Source organism: Phascolarctos cinereus, unplaced genomic scaffold, assembly GCF_003287225.1.
Source record: "Phascolarctos cinereus isolate Bilbo 61053 unplaced genomic scaffold, phaCin_HiC Scaffold_5;HRSCAF=322, whole genome shotgun sequence".
NCBI lineage: Eukaryota > Metazoa > Chordata > Mammalia > Diprotodontia > Phascolarctidae > Phascolarctos > Phascolarctos cinereus.
In genome coordinates this window covers 264,176,129-264,196,300 of record NW_027555958.1, presented here as the reverse complement: position 1 = coordinate 264,196,300, position 20,172 = coordinate 264,176,129, and the positions used below count along the sequence as shown (strand labels likewise).

General features: G+C 41.9%; 1 protein-coding gene across 1 annotated transcript in view; it reads right to left on the bottom strand.

Moving 5' to 3' along the window:
* Positions 1-20,172, bottom strand: part of MGAT5B (alpha-1,6-mannosylglycoprotein 6-beta-N-acetylglucosaminyltransferase B) — a 135,489-nt gene that overhangs the window by 68,121 nt on the left and 47,196 nt on the right. The window contains exons 4-5 of the mRNA XM_078155805.1: positions 3,449-3,561; positions 2,360-2,433 (exon numbers count right to left, since the gene is read on the bottom strand). Coding sequence (XP_078011931.1) covers positions 2,360-2,433; positions 3,449-3,561 — 187 coding nt within the window. The remainder of the gene's footprint in view (positions 1-2,359; positions 2,434-3,448; positions 3,562-20,172) is intronic.

Sequence of the window (20,172 nt, the reverse complement as noted above, 5' to 3'; positions counted from 1 at the left end):
ACAGTAACTGACCATCTTCAGAATCCACTTAGAGCTAGCAGGATTAGGGTGGTGAGGGTAGAAGAAAAGCTTCATAGGTCCAAGTATGGGTAATGCATACCTGCTTGACACAACGTTCCAGATATAACACAGTAGGAGGAATTGAGATTTAAGATTTATTTGAGTAGTTTCTGCTTCTTGTTGTTAGCTAGAGATGTACCTCTGGCTTTGCATCTATAAACCAAGTGTGCTGAGGTGCAAAACATGGTGTGTACACGCTTGTGTGTGTGTGTGTGTGTGTGTGTGTGTGTTTGAGAGAGAGAGAAAGAGAGAGGGCAAGCAAAAGCTTCAACAAGAGACATCTTAAAATTACTTTTTAAAAATTCATACATTTTTCATACCAGAAAATTCCATTCCCCAGGGTACATAGGTATTATTTTGTGACAAGTTTAGTTGCATATAAAGGCACAAAGCCTCCCTTGGACAGTAACACCCAAGGGGAGCAATTTTCAAACTTTGCCTAGGGCATACAATTGCCTTCTGGCAGCATTGCTGGAGCTGGAGGGGTGGGGGAGGGTGTGGGGGTGGAGTTCATTAGATTAGCCAGAGTAAGAGCAATGACAGAACATCAGAGCTGGAAGGGATTTTAGAGATTATTTATCTAGTTTGACCCCTTCATTTTACAAACCAGGGAAGCAAGGCCCAAAGAGGTTATGCGACTGCCCCAAGATTTTAATAATAATAGCAATAGTTGACATTTATTTAGTGATCTTTGTACCAACCCTGTGAGTTAGGCACCACCATAGTCCTTACCATCCCCATTTAACAGATGTGGAAATTGAGGTGGAGAGGTTAAGTGACTCATGCAAAGTCACACAGCCAGTGTTTAAAATAGGAATAAGAATCCAGGTCTTTCTGAAATCAAGTGCATTTACTATACCATATAGCAATAATTTCAAGAGGAGAAAGGGCCCCCTGCTGATGGGGGGGGGCCAAGCCAAGATCTTCGCCCTTTGCCCCAAAGGGAATCTGACTCACAGGCCCCAGACCCTCATCTCCCTTGAAAGTCCTAGCTTACCAGTTGTGGCTGAAGAAGCATTTGAGATTGGCAGTTATTTCCCGGTTAGGGAACCATATGAAGAGGTCTAGGGGTTTTGGGGTGCTGGGACCCCAAGATCGTGGTACTGGGCCCTGCCTGAAAGAATTCAACTCAAATCTTCTTCAGCCAGAGGAAAAGTTTATTAGTGGTAAAACATATAGGCTGGGTGATGCCCGTAAGGACAAGAGGGCATGAGAGGTTCTCAGCCTTGTGGGCCTGAGATTCTCAGCACCTGAATGAGGGCCAAGGTGGATCTTAAAAGCTAAAGTAACTTTGGGTGGCCAGAGAAGGGGGTTGGGAAAGGGTCTAGGTAACAATTCTAATTGAGGAGGTCTGAGAGATTGAATACACAATGGGAATAGATAATGGAGGAACAGGAAGGCAGAAGTTTGAAAGGCATCTGCACAAAATCAAGGTGGGGCTAGGACTTTCAAAAGGAGATAAAGGAAGGCCTTTATGGGGCCCATAGACAAGAGGGAGCCTAAGGCTTTCAAAGGGAAATGAGGGGATTAGGAAATTTGAAGGTTTAAAGGTTTTCCAGGTCCTGTGGACAAACAGGAGACAGATTCTATTCAGGGCAAGGGTTGAAGGTGCATCTGAATAAGATCTAAAGGTAAGCTAGGGCTTTCAAGGGAGATGAGGGTCTGGGGCCTGTGAGTCAGATTCCCTTTGGGGCAAAGGGCGAGGATCTTGGTTTGGGCCCCGCCCTCATCACTGCCAGACAATGTGCCCTCAGAGGCAGCTGGCTTACTATGCTTTCCATTGAATTATTAAGAGTAACTCATAAGCACTGACATCTGCCACCTCCTCCTAAGATTTCATATGTCTTTTCTCCACCACAGTTATTGTGGTGCATTGGAAAGAGCTCTAGATTGTGAGTAAGAGGAATCAAAATCTTGATTTAACTCATTTCCCGTGTGATTGGGAAAATGACTTCATCATTCTGGGACTTACTAAATGAGAGGGTTATACTACAAGGTCTCTTTGGGCTTCAAATCTATATGTTCTCTTTCTTTCTCTGTATCTGTTCTCAAAAGAGAACACATAGAAATTTCTCTGCATCTCCAGGACCACCTTAGGCTAACCCTCTGTTAGGTGGATTTTGAAGATAGGACCTGCCCTGATCTTTGCATCAGTATTTAGCATTTTCTGAAACCTCCAAGATCACTTTATTTCTACTATACTATACCTCTCTTAAATAACTTTGACTGAAGGATCATCCACGTCCTTCTTGACCGCCTCCCCACAGAATACTTTCCTGTTCATTTGGGGCTTACTTACCTCTACCTTTCCAGAGCAGTCTGGGTATTTGGGGTCATTGGGCACCTCACATTGATCACGCTGGCCTTCATACACTAGGAGGGGAGGGTCAAAGGAAAATGTAGATAATGTGGAAAGATAAGGTCCCCAGGCACACCTTGCTCCCCAGAAAGGAATAAGTCAGTCTCACATAGGAGGGGAAGGGTAGATGGATTTTCTAAGCACTTCTCGAACAAGAATTGTAAGCATGTATGCTTATAGGATTGGGTCAACAGATTCATGCTAGTCTTCCCCATGATCCCAAACCATGCTCAGACTAGCAGATGGCAGTCCTTATAGTTGTTTATCCTTGCCCACCCCATTCCCTACTTCTTTTCTTAGGAGGTAGATTTCACTCTTGTAAACGGTCTTATCCGATAAGCAGGATGGACTGTTCACCCATGTATTAGGGAAAGTTGGACTTGGATACTGGTGGCAGACCAAACCTCACCCCATTATCTTACTGTGGGGGTGAGTGAGTGTTGAATATAGAGGAAGTTCGGAGTATTTTCTACCCCTTCTCCCCCCACCATACACATACTTTTTACATAATCCTCTCAAAATCTTTTTGAGCTTGAGCCTCTCAGGCAAAGCTATAGGAGCAGGTCTATCCCTTCTCAGTGACCTCATTCATCTCTTTAAGTTAAGCATATGTAGAAAGCAAGGGGCTACCCTTGGTGTTAAGAGCAGCTGAATCAGTAAAGAGTCCTTTAGACACTGCCCCCGCCTCTGCCATTTGTTGTCCATCCAAGTTTAAAACTCTTTCTGACCGGGTTGGAGGGAGGGTATTTAGGGGAATAGGATAGGTTGCTATGCTAACCCTGAATCTCGTGAGATTACACCTCCTCCATCAACTGTTACCAATTCCCTGAAGCCCCACCCTTCCAAAAGTCCCACCTTTGGGAAGCTTTGTCCAATAACCTGAACTTATGGGAATTTTCTCAGCCTGTGAGGAAGAGACCATCACCACCCTTCCAGGGCTCTGTTACACAGAAAACACTTGAAGATGGAAAGGGGTTGGGATAAAGCGAAAGCAAATATCTATAGCCAGGAACTGGTAGTGAGGCCCACCCTTGCTGTGCAGGACACTGTTGCGCAGGATTTGATCCACCTTCACGGCAATGTCAGAGACATTCTGGGCAATGGCCTGGATCTTCTCCATCAGCTTGGCACCTGGTGGGAACCTGAGTAAGGAAGGAAGTAAACTATAAGCCTAGGGAGAACCCATTTGTATCTTCTTCAGGGCATCATTTCCCAAGCAGATTTTTTACAGGCAATGGACCCCGTGAGACAAGTAAAGGATTCAAGCCCTGGGTCCATGTACATCCTCAAATATGAGGAGTATTAAAGTCAAGGGTGGAAGAATGGAACTATAGTCCCCAGGGAATGCTGAAGGATGGTCATGGAAAGAGTAATGATGGTTATAATAATAACAATAACTGACACATATGTTGCTTTAAGGTTTTCAAAGTGCTTTTACACACTTATCTTATTTGAAAATAATAACCATCACAACTGTGTGAGGTAGGTAGTATAGATATTAATATCCCCATTGAACAGATGAGGAAACTGGCACTCATAGAGTTTAGAAGAATTGCCCAGGTCACACAATAAGTTAGTGCCAGAGGCAAACGTTTAAGCCAGGCTTTCCTGAATCCAACTTTAGCACTTTATTCACCCTTTATTAACCCTGATAATACTACAGGTATAAGGCACATGAATAGAACCATATGTTTGGAAGCATCTTTTAAAAAGTTTTTATTGATTTATTTTCTTATATCACCTTCTTTCCCCAATATATTCGTAACTTCTTCTCCAACTCAGAGCTAGCCCTTGTAACAAAGAATTTTAAAAGGCAGTTTAGCAAAACCAACCAACGTATCGATTAAGTCCTACAACATATACATTATACCACATCAGCAGTTCCCCACCTCTGTAAAGAAGGGAGTTGCATTCTCATCTCTCTTCCTTTCAGACAAGCTTAGTCATTATAATTACAGTCTTTAGTTTCATTTTTTTCCATTTACATTGTTGTGATCATTGTATATATTGTTTTTCTGGCTCTGCTTATTTTGTGAATTTTATATAATTCTTCTCATACAACACTATATTCTTCATATTTATTGTTTCTTATGAAGCTGTACTATTCTAAATACCCCATCACATTCATGGACCAAAATTTGTTCAGCCATTTCCCAGCTGATGGCCATGTACAAATATTGCAAAATATTTTACAGATATTATCTCATTTAACTTTTGCAACAACCCTAGGAGAGAGGTGTGATGATTATTTCAAGTTAACAGATGAGTAAACTAAGTCTGAGAGAGGTTAAGCAACTTGCCTAGGATCACAGTGATGGGGTGTGGCCCAAGCCAAGGTCTTCTTCGCCCCTTTCACCAAAGGGAATCTTGACTCCCATTTGTCTAAGGGCCCCAGCCCCTCATCTCCCTTTGAAAACCTTAGCCTTATCTTTTAATCTTATTCAGATGTGCCTTTTCCCCTGCTCTAAAAAGAAGCTGGCTCCCATTTTAGGTTCCTTATGGACTCCCCTGTCAACTCCCCTTATTTCCCTTTGAAAGTCTTAGCCCCACCTTTTTGATCTCATTCAGATGCCTTTCAGTTCCTTCATTATCTATTCCCATTGTCTATTCAATCTCTTAGACAATCCAATGGAATTCTCACCCAGACCCTCCTCTGGCCACCCAAAGTCACTTTAGTATATAAGATCTACCCTGGCCCCCCATTCAGACGCTGAGAATCTCATGCCCAAAAGGCTGAGACTTTCTCATGTCTGCTCATCCTCATGGGTGTCACCTGGCCTAAGTGTTTTATCGCTAATAAACTTTTCCTCTGGCTGGAAGATTTGAGTTGAATTCATTCAGGCAGGGCCCTGCCATCACAAAATTGGGGGTCCCCCAGCAGAACCCCAAACCTCTATACCTCTTCAACAGCTCATAATTATCTAAGGAAGAATTTGAACTTAGGTCTTTTTCACTCCAAGTCTACACAACCCTATCCACTACACTATATTAGACTGTTCTTTGTCTTTGATTTCAATGTACTATATGTTTAGCAGTAAGATCTCTGGGTCAGAGAGAATGGACATTTTAGTCCCTTTCTAGTGTAGAGTGTGCATGAAGATGGGCCTGAACCTTGGCCCACATATGCTCTGGTCCCTGACTAAGAAACGAGGAAGGAGAGATGGCTTCTGGTCTCCTTTTTTCTAGGCTTCCTCTTTGTAGGCACACAGCGAATGTTAGCTTTCTCCCTTGGACTTTCATTGTAGGAGGAAAGGAAATTTTTCTTCTCTTCTACTCCCTAGAAGCAGCAATAACAGCTTTGAGCTGTGAGAACACATGCTTGCCTGGAAGAGCCTGAGATAGGATCTCAAGTTTCTAGTTTGTGTTTCTTTCTTTGTTTTTCTTTCTCCAAGCTCAGGTGACCAAACAGCAATCCTCTGAGAATGGCAGTTCCAGTCTTGAGAACTACCTGGTGAGTTTGAGAGACCAAGAGTTTCTGGGTGCTGACTGGCAGTAACTATGGTAGCATAGTTACTCGGTGGAGGGGATGACCACCAACAAAATCATCCTGAAAACTGAAACCCTAGTCATGATGGCTGGGCAAATTTGAAGCTCAAATTGCTATTTGGAGAGTACAGACTGTAAAAAAAAAAAAAGTGAAATCTGTTTCAGTCTCTGCAAGGCTCCTGGGGGTATTTCTTATCTCTGAAGGAAAGTGTAATAGAGAAGATGGATCATAGTTTATGTTTTAAAGTTATATTAATGAACACTTGAGGTTTGGGGACTTTAAGCATTTCTCTTAAGGTGAAAAATAACTAGCTGTTCTAAACCTGCTATCTACTACTTCGTATGTTGTGTAATTATTTTTTAGAAGAGACCTTGGGCCATATCTTAGCTTTGTTTTAGAGATTTTTTCCATAGAGCTATCTTGGGGTAGAGACATAATGTTCTGACTGTCCCAGGCTGTCCCAGAAAGAATTTGGCCTTAAGTTCAGAGCCAGGGCCCCTTTGTAGACACTGCCCCCTATCCAGTCAGAGGTGACATTAGAATATTTCCAAACTTCCTTCCAGAATGGATGGACCACTTTTACATCTCCATCAATATATATGTCTGCCTATCTGTCCATATCATTGACTATTCCCATCTTTTGTCATCTTTGCTAATTTACTGGATGTGAGGTAGCCATTTCCTTTTTTCTTTTATTCAGCAATTTTCATATGGTATCTGTAGCACAGACTTTAAATAGTACAGTGGAGTCTATCTGATTTAACAAGTTCAGCTTGTTCAAAATGAAATTATTTGGCATCACACTCATCATACTGGACTCAGCACTGGTGGAGTTGACACTTTCTATTTTCAAAGTAATCTAGAATGATAGTTCTTGTATCCTCACTTTAACTTTTAAAGCCAACTGTATGCAAGAGGGCTTAGAACTTGGCAGAACCACGACTTGGGAGATGGAGGTATAGAATGACCACAACTAAACAAAACAAAAACAAACAAAAAACAAGAAAGCTCAAATTAAAAAACAGCTTCCTGACAGAATGTTGATTCACTGCTCCAGAGTCAGGTGGGGTAGGGCTGGAGTGCAGTAGGGGGATGGGTCAAAGGAAGTGGTGCAAGTATATTATGGTTGCACTATTGTTCTAAGTGATCCAAGATAAAAAGGAATATAAGTTTTGGAGGCCTGGCTTTCCTGAACCCAGTCAAGAAGACCTGGGTTCACATCTTACCTCTGATTAGGCTGTATGACTTTGGTCTGGTTCCCCTCTCTAAGTTTTAGCTTATATAGTACCCACCTCAGCATTGTTGTGAAGGTCAAATGAGACAATCTGTTATGTAATAATGGTGGTAATTAGGAGGGATCTCCCTGATCTGCTGTGGCTAAGAGTATGCCCATAATGCATGAGTGAAACTGAGCCAACCACCCATGGCCATTTGAGGAACACATATGTTCAGTGCTAAAGGACTTTGGGATGACACAGTAATCCTTTGGTCCCTATCATGACAGCAAGGGAAGGGAACTAATTTAAATAAAAGGCCACTGAACCAGGGAAGAGTGGTCCATTCAGCAGAACTTAAGGGAGTAATTCTGCCCTCTGGTGTTCTCTCTCTTCCCATGTCCTAAGCAAGTCACAACTCCTTTGAGCCCCTCCCTTAGACTTTTTGCAACGGGGAGGAGGGATTCATGTTTTCTCTCTTGTACCTGCTCCTGCCCCTGCCTCCCAAACACAATAATGGTGGCTGCTCAGACACAGACATGGCAGTGAGCTTGAGGTTGGACCTTGGGCCCCTGGCTTTGTATTTCTTTCCCCGAGTGTAAATAACTGAATAGAAATATTGAGTGAAGGATTTTTTGACTCTGAAAATTACCTTAAGAGTTGGGAGTTTGTATTTATTATTGTTCATCCTTTGTTCTTGAAGAGGACCAATAACATCATGAGGTGATGTCTTGACTTGTATATGAGTTGAATTTAAGTGAGCCAGAGCTGCAGTCATCAGAGCCCAGAGGCAAGACAAAAGTCAAATTGACCCAGGATGCAGTGGATGACCTTGGCCTTTTTAAACTAAGGTCTTTCCCAGGTCTCAGTTTGTCTGAGACAATGCCTATTCAATGATTAAGGGCTAGAAAAGAATCCAGACAAAAGATGGCTTAGTTTGCCATCACAAAAGAATGCAAATTGGGAGAGGAAGAATCTTAGAGTTTCTGGCCAGAATGGAAACAATTGCTACTTACACTCACTCTGAGCCATCAAAACCTAAACAATGAGCGAGAAAGGCTTGGAATGGGACCTGTTGTTGGCTATTTGATGAAAGCCAGAATGATTTGGGTTTAAAGGCTAGTCAAACAGCTCCTTTTGAATCATAATGAGCCTTTCCCAAAGCCTGTTTTTTCAGATCTATATTTCATAAATGAAAATTGCCCAAGAAAAAGAGTTAATTGACCCAGCTTTTAGAAAAAAGTTAAATAAATGAGAAATTAAAATTTAAAAAAATCTACTCCTCAAACCCCAAGACATTTTACAATATATAAGTGACCAAAAATTATATTCCTTTGGACAGAGTACCCACATCTCCCCATGAGGGTAGAGAAGGAGGAGGAGTAGTAGGAGGAGGAGTTTATGTATTCCTGAATCAATACTAACTATGAGTAACAGGAGTTTTCCAAAGCTATTAAAACATTTCTCAGAGAAGATGACCACCAACAGGAGAATGAGCCTAAGGCACACTCTGATTGCTGGGATACTAGAACCTTGAGAGACCATTATAGCAGGAAGGGATTTAGAGATCATCAAGTCCAGTCTCCTCATTTAACAGATAAGGTAATTGAGCCCAGGGTCATACAGGTTATGTCAGAAGCAGGAGTTGAATTTTGAGGTCTAACTGCCTCAAAATCTGGCCCCCTCTCCACTATGCCATACTTGCCTTTCAAGTTGTTCTGATAGTGCAGAGCCAAGGTAGAGAGGATAATGGGAGTTATGGGTTATTATTTCAAGTATTAAGTATTAATGCAGGGGGCAGCTAGATGGTACTGTGGATAGAGCACCAACCCCAGAGGGCTTGAGTTCAAATCCAGTCTCAGATACTTAATAGCTGTGTGACCCTAGGCAAGTCACTTAATCCTGATTGCCTCAAAAAATTTTATTAAAGCATTCTATGAGTCTTTTCTGTTATAAGTATTTCTTTTGGTTGAAGGAATTAAATAGCTGTCCCATATATGATGTACCTTGTAACATGGAATACTTTTCTAGAAGGGACCCTGTCGATCCCTTTGGGAAACACTTCCGACTTAAACCAAACCTAAGCCTTCTGTGGCTCCCCCTGTGCTCCAGGGTGTGGGCATAAAAAGCCAGATGCTAAGCTCCACCAGGACCAAATCTGATTTGAATGAATCTAGAGCTGTGATCTCTTTATGGGAAAGGTGCCCCAGCTCCACCTTGGTCGGCGGGTCTTGTTACACTTGTAAAGCATTTTTGCAAAATTTGAAGTGCTATACCACAATCATTTCCAGTTTTTAATCTGTATTTCCTGAAGGGGTGGTAATGAACTTGGATATAATTTCTGGTGCTAGAAGGTAAAGCTGCAAAGAAACTTGGGGCTCAGGAGTTAAAAAAAATAAAAGCATAAGAACTAGGGAGAAATGTAGGAAAATAGTAATGTAAAAGTAAAAGGGAACTGTGATTAAATGATAGAGGAGGAGGAGGAAGAAGGAAAACAGACATGAAAGCTAGAAATAGGCCATGTAGCTAGAAGAGGCAAGTTCAGGGGATTTCACTGAAGCAAAGTCTAGGCAGGGCTGGGGAACCTGTGGCCTCAAAGCCACATGTGACTCTCTAGGTCCTTAAGTGTGGTCCTCTGACTGTATCCAAACTTCACAGAATAAATCCCCTCAATAAAAAGGATTTGTTCTATAAAGCTTGGACTCAGTCAAAAGGCCTCACCCAAGGACCTAGAAGGCCACATGTGGCCTCCAGGCCCCAGGTTCCCCAGCCCTGATGGAGGATGCCCTTAAGTACTAGATGGCTGGAGATAGAGATAGAGAGACAGATAGAGACAGAGAGACACAGACACAGACACACAAACACACACATACACACACAGGGTGTGTGTGTGTGGGAGAGAGAGAGAGAGAGAGAGAGAGAGAGAGAAAGACAAAGACAGAGAGAGCAAGCAATTGAGATATGGTGTCAAAGAGTTCTCTAATCAGCTACTAAGAAGGAACTCAGTCAATAAATAAAAGGGGAAACCTTCCCCTATGTCATCCTTATTTGCTCCTAGGGGAGAATAGGGCCCAATACCTTTATACTGCCTCTCCAGCACTGAAAAGGGGAGGGGCAGCTAGACCCAATACCCCAGCTCACCTTGGATGCCATGAGTGCATGGTTGTCTCTGTTTCTTTTGCATTTGTTTTTTCTTGAGTATCTTGTGATGGATGTGGCCCAAGGATAGTAAATTCAAAAGACTCCAAGGTCCCATCAGCTGTCAGGGCTGAATGGGGCTGTAGCCATGACATTTCTGAAACAGTCATGGGAGTCAGTAAGAGGAAGAATCTCTATCAGAAGTGAAGAGTCACACTGAGGGTAGATCTTGGAGACAATCGGTGACTTGTAGTGAGGGAAGTCCTTGTGGTGAGAGAAGTGCTGGCTATGGACTCAGGAAAGGAACAGATCTTGGAAGTTGTCTGAGAAGCCTGCCAACCAGAGAGCGGAACCTGAGACCTTTGTGAGGACTCTGCAAAGGCAGGAAGGGCTTCTAGGGGCTGCAAGTTAGTTCTGTATTCCCTAAACGTGTGCCTCACTCTCATTATACTCTTCAGTTTGAGCCCACTTTTCAGTGCTCTGTGTATGGATGGGGTAGAATGTGCCCAAGGAACTGGGGGGAAATGTTTGTATCAACTGTTCTTAGCATACTGAGCAAATGTTTTTGCTAAATGCTGCTGCTGATTGTTGCCAGGGGTCATACCAGCTAAGGCTCAGAGGTTACTCTATAGGAATATAATTTCTGGTTGCTTTATTTTACAAGTTATAGTTTTTTCCCTAGTTTTCTAAAATTCTTTGGATACTTTTTTTCTCTGGTGGTTCTCAGGAGCAGAACATTGTTTTCTGAGTATACCTTTTTAGCCCAAATTACTTTAGGCTTTTCATTATCCCTGAAACCCCAAGAATAGTAGTAGTCTGTGAGCTGGAGTGAAAGCTAAGGGAATGTTTTTGCTGTATGACAGTTATTTAACCTTTCTGAGCCTCAGTTTCCTCAACTGTACCCACCACACAAATTGACGTATGTGGTAAATGCTTGTAAAGCTCATAAAGCACTTGAGCAGGTCTCATTATCAGCTATTAAATTTCTCCTGCCTCCTTTTGGCTTTGTCACTGAACCAGAGTCTTGTGTCAAGTAAGGCATAGAGAAAAGGGACAGTGGAAGGTTCAGTCAGTTCTGTGGGTTTGGAAGGCAAATCTGTTCTCAATCTACAAGTAGAAGGTTCATGTATTAGAACTAGAAATATGGTATACACTGTTTACCCATCCCCCCTTCACTGATTCCCCTTGTTTCCTTAGGTTCTCTAGGGTTGGACAAAGGAGCAAATGGGCCAGAGCTTCCCCTCCCTTTTGAGTCCCATTTTTTCAAAGGGAGAAGCTGATTTCCCTTGAGTATCTGGGAGAAAAAGTCAGGACTCGGGCAGCTAGGTGGCACAGTGGATAGAGCACCGGCCCTGAAGTCAGGAAGACCTGAGTTCAAATCTAGCCTCAGACCAAACACTTGACACTTACTAGCTGTGTGTCCCTGGGCAAGTCACTTAACCCCAATTGCCGAAAAAAGAAAAAAAAAGTCAGGACTCAACAAAAGTCCTATTTCCTGTCATAGCTTCCTCCCCTTACCTCTGGTACCCAGTGCCCTAATACGATGTGTTTCTTGCCCAAAGCACCCAGTGCTGTGCTCTTACATAAGCTTGCCTTCTCCTAGAAATATCCCAAATTCAAAAATCACTTTTCCCTCTCCCTTACCTCCTCCTCCTCCTCCTCTCACCTTTCACCTTAGCAGGGCTAATCTCAGTTGGCTACCAGGAAGGAAGTAATCTGATTAAATCAAATCCCATTGAGAAGTTAAAGGAAAAAGCTGTGCTAGGCTTGTGAATTCTGAACTTTTAAATCTACACAGAAATGCCAAGCAATTCATGCCTGAACCCTGAGGTTACCAGCCACAAATTCATCTTTCGTTTCTCCTCAGTTTCTATTTTTAATCTTCCATAGTTTACTGACTATAAAATGATTGATATTATGTGGTGCTTTAAGTTTTGGAAAGCACTTTACATATATTATCTCATTGGATCCTTATTAACCACTGCATTCAGCCATTAGAAGAGCTTGGCCACCACACTCTCTACAATATGACTGATCACTAGAAAGAGGAAGCAAATGGACTGATTCTTCTTCAGTGGCAGCTGGTCCTCTTATGCTGTCCTAGGTATTACCTACCATAAAAGACAGAATTTACCTTTCTCTACTCCCTCTCATCTCCTTGCTTGATGGTTCCCTCACTACCCTTATCAGAGTTATTCTTCCTTTTCCTTTAGTTGAGGAAACTGAAGTTCAGAAAAGTTACAGGGAAAGAGTGCCAATTATTTCTAAATTTGAGCCTTAGTCATACAGACAAACTCTTCTAGAATTTTAGACTTCACTGCAACAAAACCAAATGCTTCTTAAGGCCTTGACCTGGTTGTAACTTATACCAAAATGGACTGATTTCTGATTTGAGTAAGGGCAATGAAGTCACTCAGAGGGAAATGGTAAAATGGATGGTGGGCATTAGTAGGTTACAGTACATTACCAGTGAAGAACTGAGTAGTCAGTTAGCCAGTCAACAAATGCTTATTAAATGCTTATTGTGTGCTAGGTACTGTGCTAAGCACTAGGCATGGAAAGAAAGGCAAAACCAAACCAAAACAAAAAAAACCAAGCCCCTATAATCAAAGAGCTCATACTCTTATGAGTACAACAATGCACAAACAACTGGGCACATACAAGATGTATACAGTCAAAAGTATGGTTTTTCCAGTATGGTATGTGTGGCTGTGAGAGTTGGACTATAAGGAAAACTGAGTGCCACAGCATCAAAGCTTTTGAATTGTCGTGCTAGAGAAGACTTTTGAGAATCCTTTGGAAAGCAAAGAGATCAAATCCATCAATACTTAAAGGAATCAATTCAGACTTCATTGAAAGGTCAAATACTGAATACTTAAATACTTTGGCCACATCATGAGAAGACTAGACTCACTGGAAAAGACCCTGATGTTGGGAAAAATTGAAGGCAAAATGAGAAGAGGACAGCAGAGATGGATAGATAGTGTCAGAACCAATGTACATGAGCTTATATTGGCTTTGAGAGACAGTGGAGGATACAAGGGCCTGGTGTGCTAATGGTCTATGAGGTAACTAGGAGTTGGACACAACTGAATGACTGAATAATGACAAACAGAAGGTAATCTCACAGGAGTGGGGTAGACCAGGAAAGTCCTCCTGTAGATGGGATTTGAGTTGAGTATTGAAGGAGTATAAAGAAACTAGAAGATGGAAATGAAGAACGTTCCACACGGAAGGGAGAGCCAGCAAAAAGACAAGGGGTCTAGAGATGGTGTATCTTGTGTGAAGAATGGCAAGAAGGCCTTTGTCATTGGATCTAAATATATGAAGAAGAGTAAAATGTAAGAAGACTAGAAAGGTAGGGTAGGGCCAGTTTGTGGAGGGCTTTACAAGCCAAACAGAGGGTTTATGTTTGAACATGGAATAAATAAGGAGTCATTTGAGTTTACTGAGTATAAGAGAAACAGCATAAAAGATATTAGCCAGGGAATGTATAGACTGGAAAGGGAGATTGGGTGGTCATTTATTGAGAATGAAGGATAACTAATAGATCACCCATGTGCTCCATTAGTAGTTGTACAATGGCAAGAGATCTTGAGGGAAGACCTCAACACACTGAACAGACCTTTTGAGGAGAATTTAAGAGAGGACATGGACTAAAGTCACCCAAGATGAGAAGTCAAGGATAGGCGGTGAGCTGCACCACTGAAGGGATTACCCATATTGATGAGATTTCAGAACCATCAAGTGATCAGAGAAGGAAGAAGAGTCATGCCCATGTATTCTGGTAGACTTCAAGGAGCCCCTGAATCTGGACTGATTTGTGCTATCCATGAGTTCCTCAAGGAAAGTGCCTAGAAAATTCTAGTTGACTTGAAAGACTACCCATGTGGGCTTGGACAAGTTGATTCTAGCAGTTAAAACTAGCCCATAGTGCAATAGGGTGCTCATGAATAATGAGCTCCCTGGCAGTGGAAACATTTAAGCAAAGGCTGCGAGGCTGGAAGATCCCTGGTTAACAATACTATGCTGAGGATTCTTTCTTCAGGTAGAGATTGACCTAGATGACTTTTGAAGTTTCTTTTAAATTTTAGATTCTGTGATTCAGGCCTCTACCATTTCTGGTCTAGGAGTGGGAGTAATTCTTTCACTTATGGCACCTGGTGACAGACTATGCTTTAAGGGGACAGGCCTCAAGGTCTTCTTTCTCTTCTAAAGCTATGTGGCCCTGGAGAAACTTTGGGCTTTTCATTCATTCTTTTCTGTTCTAGGCGCAGGGAGAAAGGCCCCCAACTTGATCAGGAGAGTGAGCCACAGAAATTGGAGTGTCTTAATACAGACCAAGGCAGCTAGATGCGCAATGGATAGAGTGCTCAGCCTAAAGTCAAGAAGACTTATCTTCCTGAGTTCAAATCTGGCTTGAGACACTTACTAGAAACATGACCCTTGGCACGTCACTGTTTGCCACATTTTCCTCACCTGTAAAATGAGCTGGAGAAGGAAATGGCAATCCACCCCAAATGGGGTCATGAAAAATCAAACACAAATGAAATGATGGAACAACAACAATAATTGAGACAGATGTTGTCAACCCAGCAGCAAGGCATGACCTTCAAGAAAGACCTTGTAGGACACTCATCAGCATCTAACCCATCCTCAGGACACCCATTTTTGTGGTTATTTCCTGCCCCGCATCATCCCCATGCACCCACATCATCCCACTCTTGGTCTCCACACACCAGGACTCCATCCAGTTCAAGGACCCAGAATGCTTTGACCTGACCAACTTCCTAGATGAGAAAGGGTCCTTCTGAACAAACAAGGCCTTCATGCCCTTTGTTCCTGGAAAGTACATATGCCTAGGGGGCAGGCCTGACTCAAATGGAGATCTTTCTCTTCCTCATCACCATCCTCCAGCATTTCATACTGTACCCAGTGGAGAAGCCAGAGGACGTAGACCTGACCCCTTGGTTCATAGACCTGGGCAACGTGCCCCACCCTATAAGCTCCTGCCCAAGGGGACCCCTGCAATCCTTTTCACCTGTGTCTTTTGTCCAATAAATCACCCCTCCTCCCCAAGGCAAAAAAGAAAAAAAAAGACCTTGTGACCCTATACCAAAGCATGCTCACTACACACATGTCTTTTGTATGTATCTAAATATTTTACATATTGTGTCCCTAATTCAAATGTATACTCTTTGAGAATAAGGACTATTTTTTGTTTGTTTTGTTTTTGGACTTTAGGCCTTCCTTCCTCTCTCCCTCCCTCCCTCTCTCTGTCCTTCTCTCTCTCTCTCTCTCTCTCTCTCTTCTCTCTCTCTCTCTCTCTCTCTCTCTCTCTGTCTCCCTCTCTTTCTTTCTCTCTATCCCCAACATTTACATAATGTTTGGCACACAGTAAGCACAAGGTAGGTCCAGAGATGCCCATGAGACCACCAGAGCAATGTGGCAACAGGAACCACAAGCAACAGCAACCACCAACAGATCAGAGGAGCCTATGTAGTAAGACTAGCAAGGACCAGCAGAACCCAGGGAAGTAACATCCCTGGCAGACATTTAGTAAGATCTGCAGACAAAGCAATAAGTAAGCCCAGTGAGAATGGCAATATTGACATCACAAAAAGACATCTGGGTCCTGCAGCGTTAGACATGGGAGCTGTCCCTTCACGCTTATGGACCCCTCATGAGTGATCCCTATGCATACTCACGCTGTCTGCTGCTGGTGTACATGTGAGGCAGCGTAACCCAACTTGGCGGGGGGGTGGGATGAGAAATGTTCTATTGCAGATCTTCTATGATATTTCATTAAATGTCTAATGAACTAATGTGTTCTTGTGACTAGAGAAAAAGCAAACCAATCATTGGAGAGACTTCATGAGCTTTAATTTTGATTAGATGTGGACATGTAGCGAATTTTGAATCTGGGGTAGCTAGTCTTTGGGTTCCACATTTGAGAGCGGGTGCCCCAGCTGCTCACAAAAATAATAATATTAATAACAACTCATACTTATACTGCGCATAAGGTTTACAAATACTTGCTTTTATCACAGCTCTGTGAGGCAGATTCAACTCTTTGTCCTCCACAAAATCTAACAGTGTCTTGTGCAATGTAGCACAGTAAGTGTTAAATGAATGAATGGATGTTACAAGTTATCTCACAGGCCATAGGACAAATGCTTCATTGCCCATTGGGAGAATTTGACTCTGGTCAGCTTCTCCTTTTTGTCTTACAAGGTGTAGGGGTGTAGGGAAAAGGAGAAGGGAACGCTCTCATTCCCCCAGAGCTTTTAGCATGGCTCATTCACAGGTCAAGGGCTCCTATGTTCTGGGTTTCCTCCTCTTTCTATCTGTTTACACAAGCTCCCTATATGTAACTCTTTCCCCCTGTCCCTGTAGTTTCTCCTTCCTCTGCTATAAAGCCTGAACTTGTGATAGCCTATTACAGTTTCCGCTACCCTTGCTGGGTAAATGAGCTCCCCAGGATGCCTCCATAAGGACATTTAATTTCACTTTCCTCCTGTGATTTATGAGGGCTGCATTCCTCTAACAGTGGTATTGATTTTCCCCACAGCTGGCTCGTATACTTGCTGGGAGTTGTTATTTTATTAAGAAACCAATAGCTTTTCTTTCTAAATACACACACACCAAAAAGACACTAAAACAGAGGCAGACATAAACAGACCCACACGATGAGAAAACATACATTCCCTAGATCAGGTCAGCTAGGCAAATCCCTGGGAGGTCGGGTCATAGTAGAGTGTCCATGAACTCCCTAGGAATCCCTATTGGAGAATCAACCACCCTGAAGGAGACTACACACAATTGTCTGACTCTAGAGGTCAACATTGGTGGTCTCTGAATTTTTAACTCAATAGTATACTGCCTTTCACCATCTCTCAGAAAGCCTAGCTCCTTTGGAAACAGCCTTATTGGATTGGGAACCTAGTTAAGGACAGTAAATAACTCCCCGTCACTCCCTTACTTCTGCTCCAGAAGAACCAATCAATGTTAATAAGATAAAACTGAAGTTCTGGAGTTTGAAGACACAGCTTTTGGGGAGGAGATGACTAGCAGACATTTGCAGTTCCAATGATTAGGCTGGGCTAATCTGAAGGTGGGCTAGAGCCAGATTCTGAAATCCACATTTAGCCTTCTTCTTTAGAACTGTTCCTAGCTCCTCCTGTCCTATAGGAGTAGGACAGAATATTTTATCCTGCAATAATAATAAGTTGACTGATATTCAACTTTTTTGGAGAGATCCAGACATGTGATTCATCACTGAAAGGACCTATTTAACCAATGCCTATCAGAACTCATTGGAACTTAAAGGCCATCTGTCAGCAACTCTTAGAGTTACCAGGGAGCAATGACAGTCAAATGACTTGTCCATAGTCACATTTGTCAGAGAAAATGCTTGAAATTCATTCCTTCTTACTCCAAGGATGGACACTAAGTTAATTCTTTAACTTTTATAAGGCAGCTAAGTGTCATAGTACTCAGAGAGCTGGACTTCTGGTCATGAAGACCCTAGTTCAGTGTCAGACCCTCACTAGCTATCTGACCCTGAGAAAGTCATTCACCTTCCCTCAGCCTCAACTTCCTCATCTATAAAATGGCAATAATAGCACCAAACTCACGGGGTTGTTATGAGGATTAAATGAGATAAAGAGTTTGGCAAACCTTAAATCAGTACGCAAATTTTTATCTATAGCTATTTTAACTTTTGTAGACACTTTTACTTCTGCGGGTATATCCTCATATCCTTCTCAAAAGGTCAACACCTTCATTTTCCAATGAGAATGCTGAAGTTCAGAATTAGAGGAAGAACCCTGGGCTCCTTACTTTCAGCCCAGTATGCTTTTCATTATGCTCTGTAGGGAACCTAGTCTGTGGTTAAGTTCATACTTAGAATACTGGTTGTCCTTGGTTGCCTTGCTTCATTGGGAAGAGAAAGCAAACAACAGTAGACAGATCTGAACTCAAATCTAGTCTGACCACTTGGGGAGTGACAAAACCCATCAAGAAGATATCCATAACAGGAAAGAAAATTTAAAACTGTATCCCAGAGCATATACCTGTTAACCCAGAGATACACCTACTACACATGTAGTGTTAAAAAGGTTAAAGACGGAAAAGGACTTACATGTACAAAGATATTTATAGCAGCAGTTTTTGTTGCAGCAGAGGATTGGAAACAAAGGAAGTGTCTATCAATTGGGGAATGGCTGAACAAATTGAGGTATATGACTGTAATGAATATTATCACATTATAAGGAATAATAATAAATGATATAATGATAAATAATAACAATAAAAACAAAAGATTCAAAGAAACTTGGATAAATGTGAATGAATTGACCCATGGTGAATTGAGCAGAACCAAGAGAATAATTTACATGAAGACCATGATAATTTAAAGGAAAATAGCTTTGAAAGACTTCAGAATTTTGATCACAGCCATGGCCTATTTAGGAATTTTAAAAGAGGGATGATGAGAGGTGATAGACTGGAGTTTGCATTTTTAGACATTACCAAAGTGTTGATGTGTTTTGTTTGACCATACTTGTTACAAGAGAGGGCTTGGGGTATGGGCAAAAGGAGGGAGGCAAGGGTAAGGATAGTGATAGAAAAAAAGCATCAGTGGAACATAAAAAAATACACTGAAAAAAAGTTCAGAAGGGGACACGAACAAATAGGGCAATTTTGCTCCTATATTGTCAAATGTAATATGTACTCCTAAAAAAAAGAGAGAGATCAATTTCATATTGAGTTCTTTTTCCTCTTCATGTATTGTTTGTGCTTCTTGATAGTTGTTAAGCTCATAATTTTTAAAAAAAGGAAATTAAAAAGAAAGATTTACATAGAATTGTTGAGTGGGAAGGGATCATAGAGACCATGTGGTCCAACCCCCTCATTTTACAGAGGAGGCCCAGAGAGATAAAATATCTCATCCAAGGTGACACAGCTAGTTAGTGGAAGAGGTAGGACCAAAATTCACTTCTCTTGATCTTCACCCCTCCTCCCCACAGAGGACTTTTTCCATTTCACTGAACTGTCTTTATCCTTCTGTCCTGTAATAGGACATCTATAACAGGTCCCTGTGTGAGGATCTGAGAGGAAAATTGGGTCATGCCTAAAAGAAATCAAAACTGAGTATGGGATTAAATTTTAGTGAAAAAAGAATATTCTTTTCTCTAGCACTCCATTTCCCACTCCATCAATTTAATTTCATGTTAAAACTTCTAGTGACTGACACTCTGATACCACATGCAGCATTGCCAGGACCTTGAACTATGGTCTAGGTCAGGGCTTTTTAAACTTTTTCCACTCATAGCCCTTTTTTGCAGCATTTGTCAGCATTGTGTGGCCTGAGGGCATGCACAGCACAAGTGCATGCCTTGTGTTCAGAACCAAGGCTGCAGTGAAGTTGCCTGATGCAACATGGGCAAATGCTGCCAGAAACACCTCGGATTCATTGTGCATTTCATTTTGAATTAATTTTTGGTTGTTATGCATTCAGAAACCATTTACTGTTGCCAAATTTTTTGTGACCCCATATGGAGTCACAACCCACATTTTTAAGAAGTGCTGGTCTAGGGAACATTTTAAAATACAATTTTTAGTAGTATTTTTTGTTTTCATATCAACTATATTTCCCAATGTATCATCTTTACCTTCCCCCCTCCCCCAGAGAGCCTCCATTATAACAAAAAATTTTTAAAAAGACAGGAAAAAAACCAGTACAACAAAACCAAAGTGTTATAAAAGTCTGATATTTATAGTTGGGTAGCTCAGTGGATAGATCATTGAGCCTAGAATCAGGAAAACCTGAGCTCAAATCCAGCCTCAGATACTTATTAGCTGTGTGACCCTGAGCAAATCACTTAACCTCTGTTTGCCTCAGTTTCCTCATC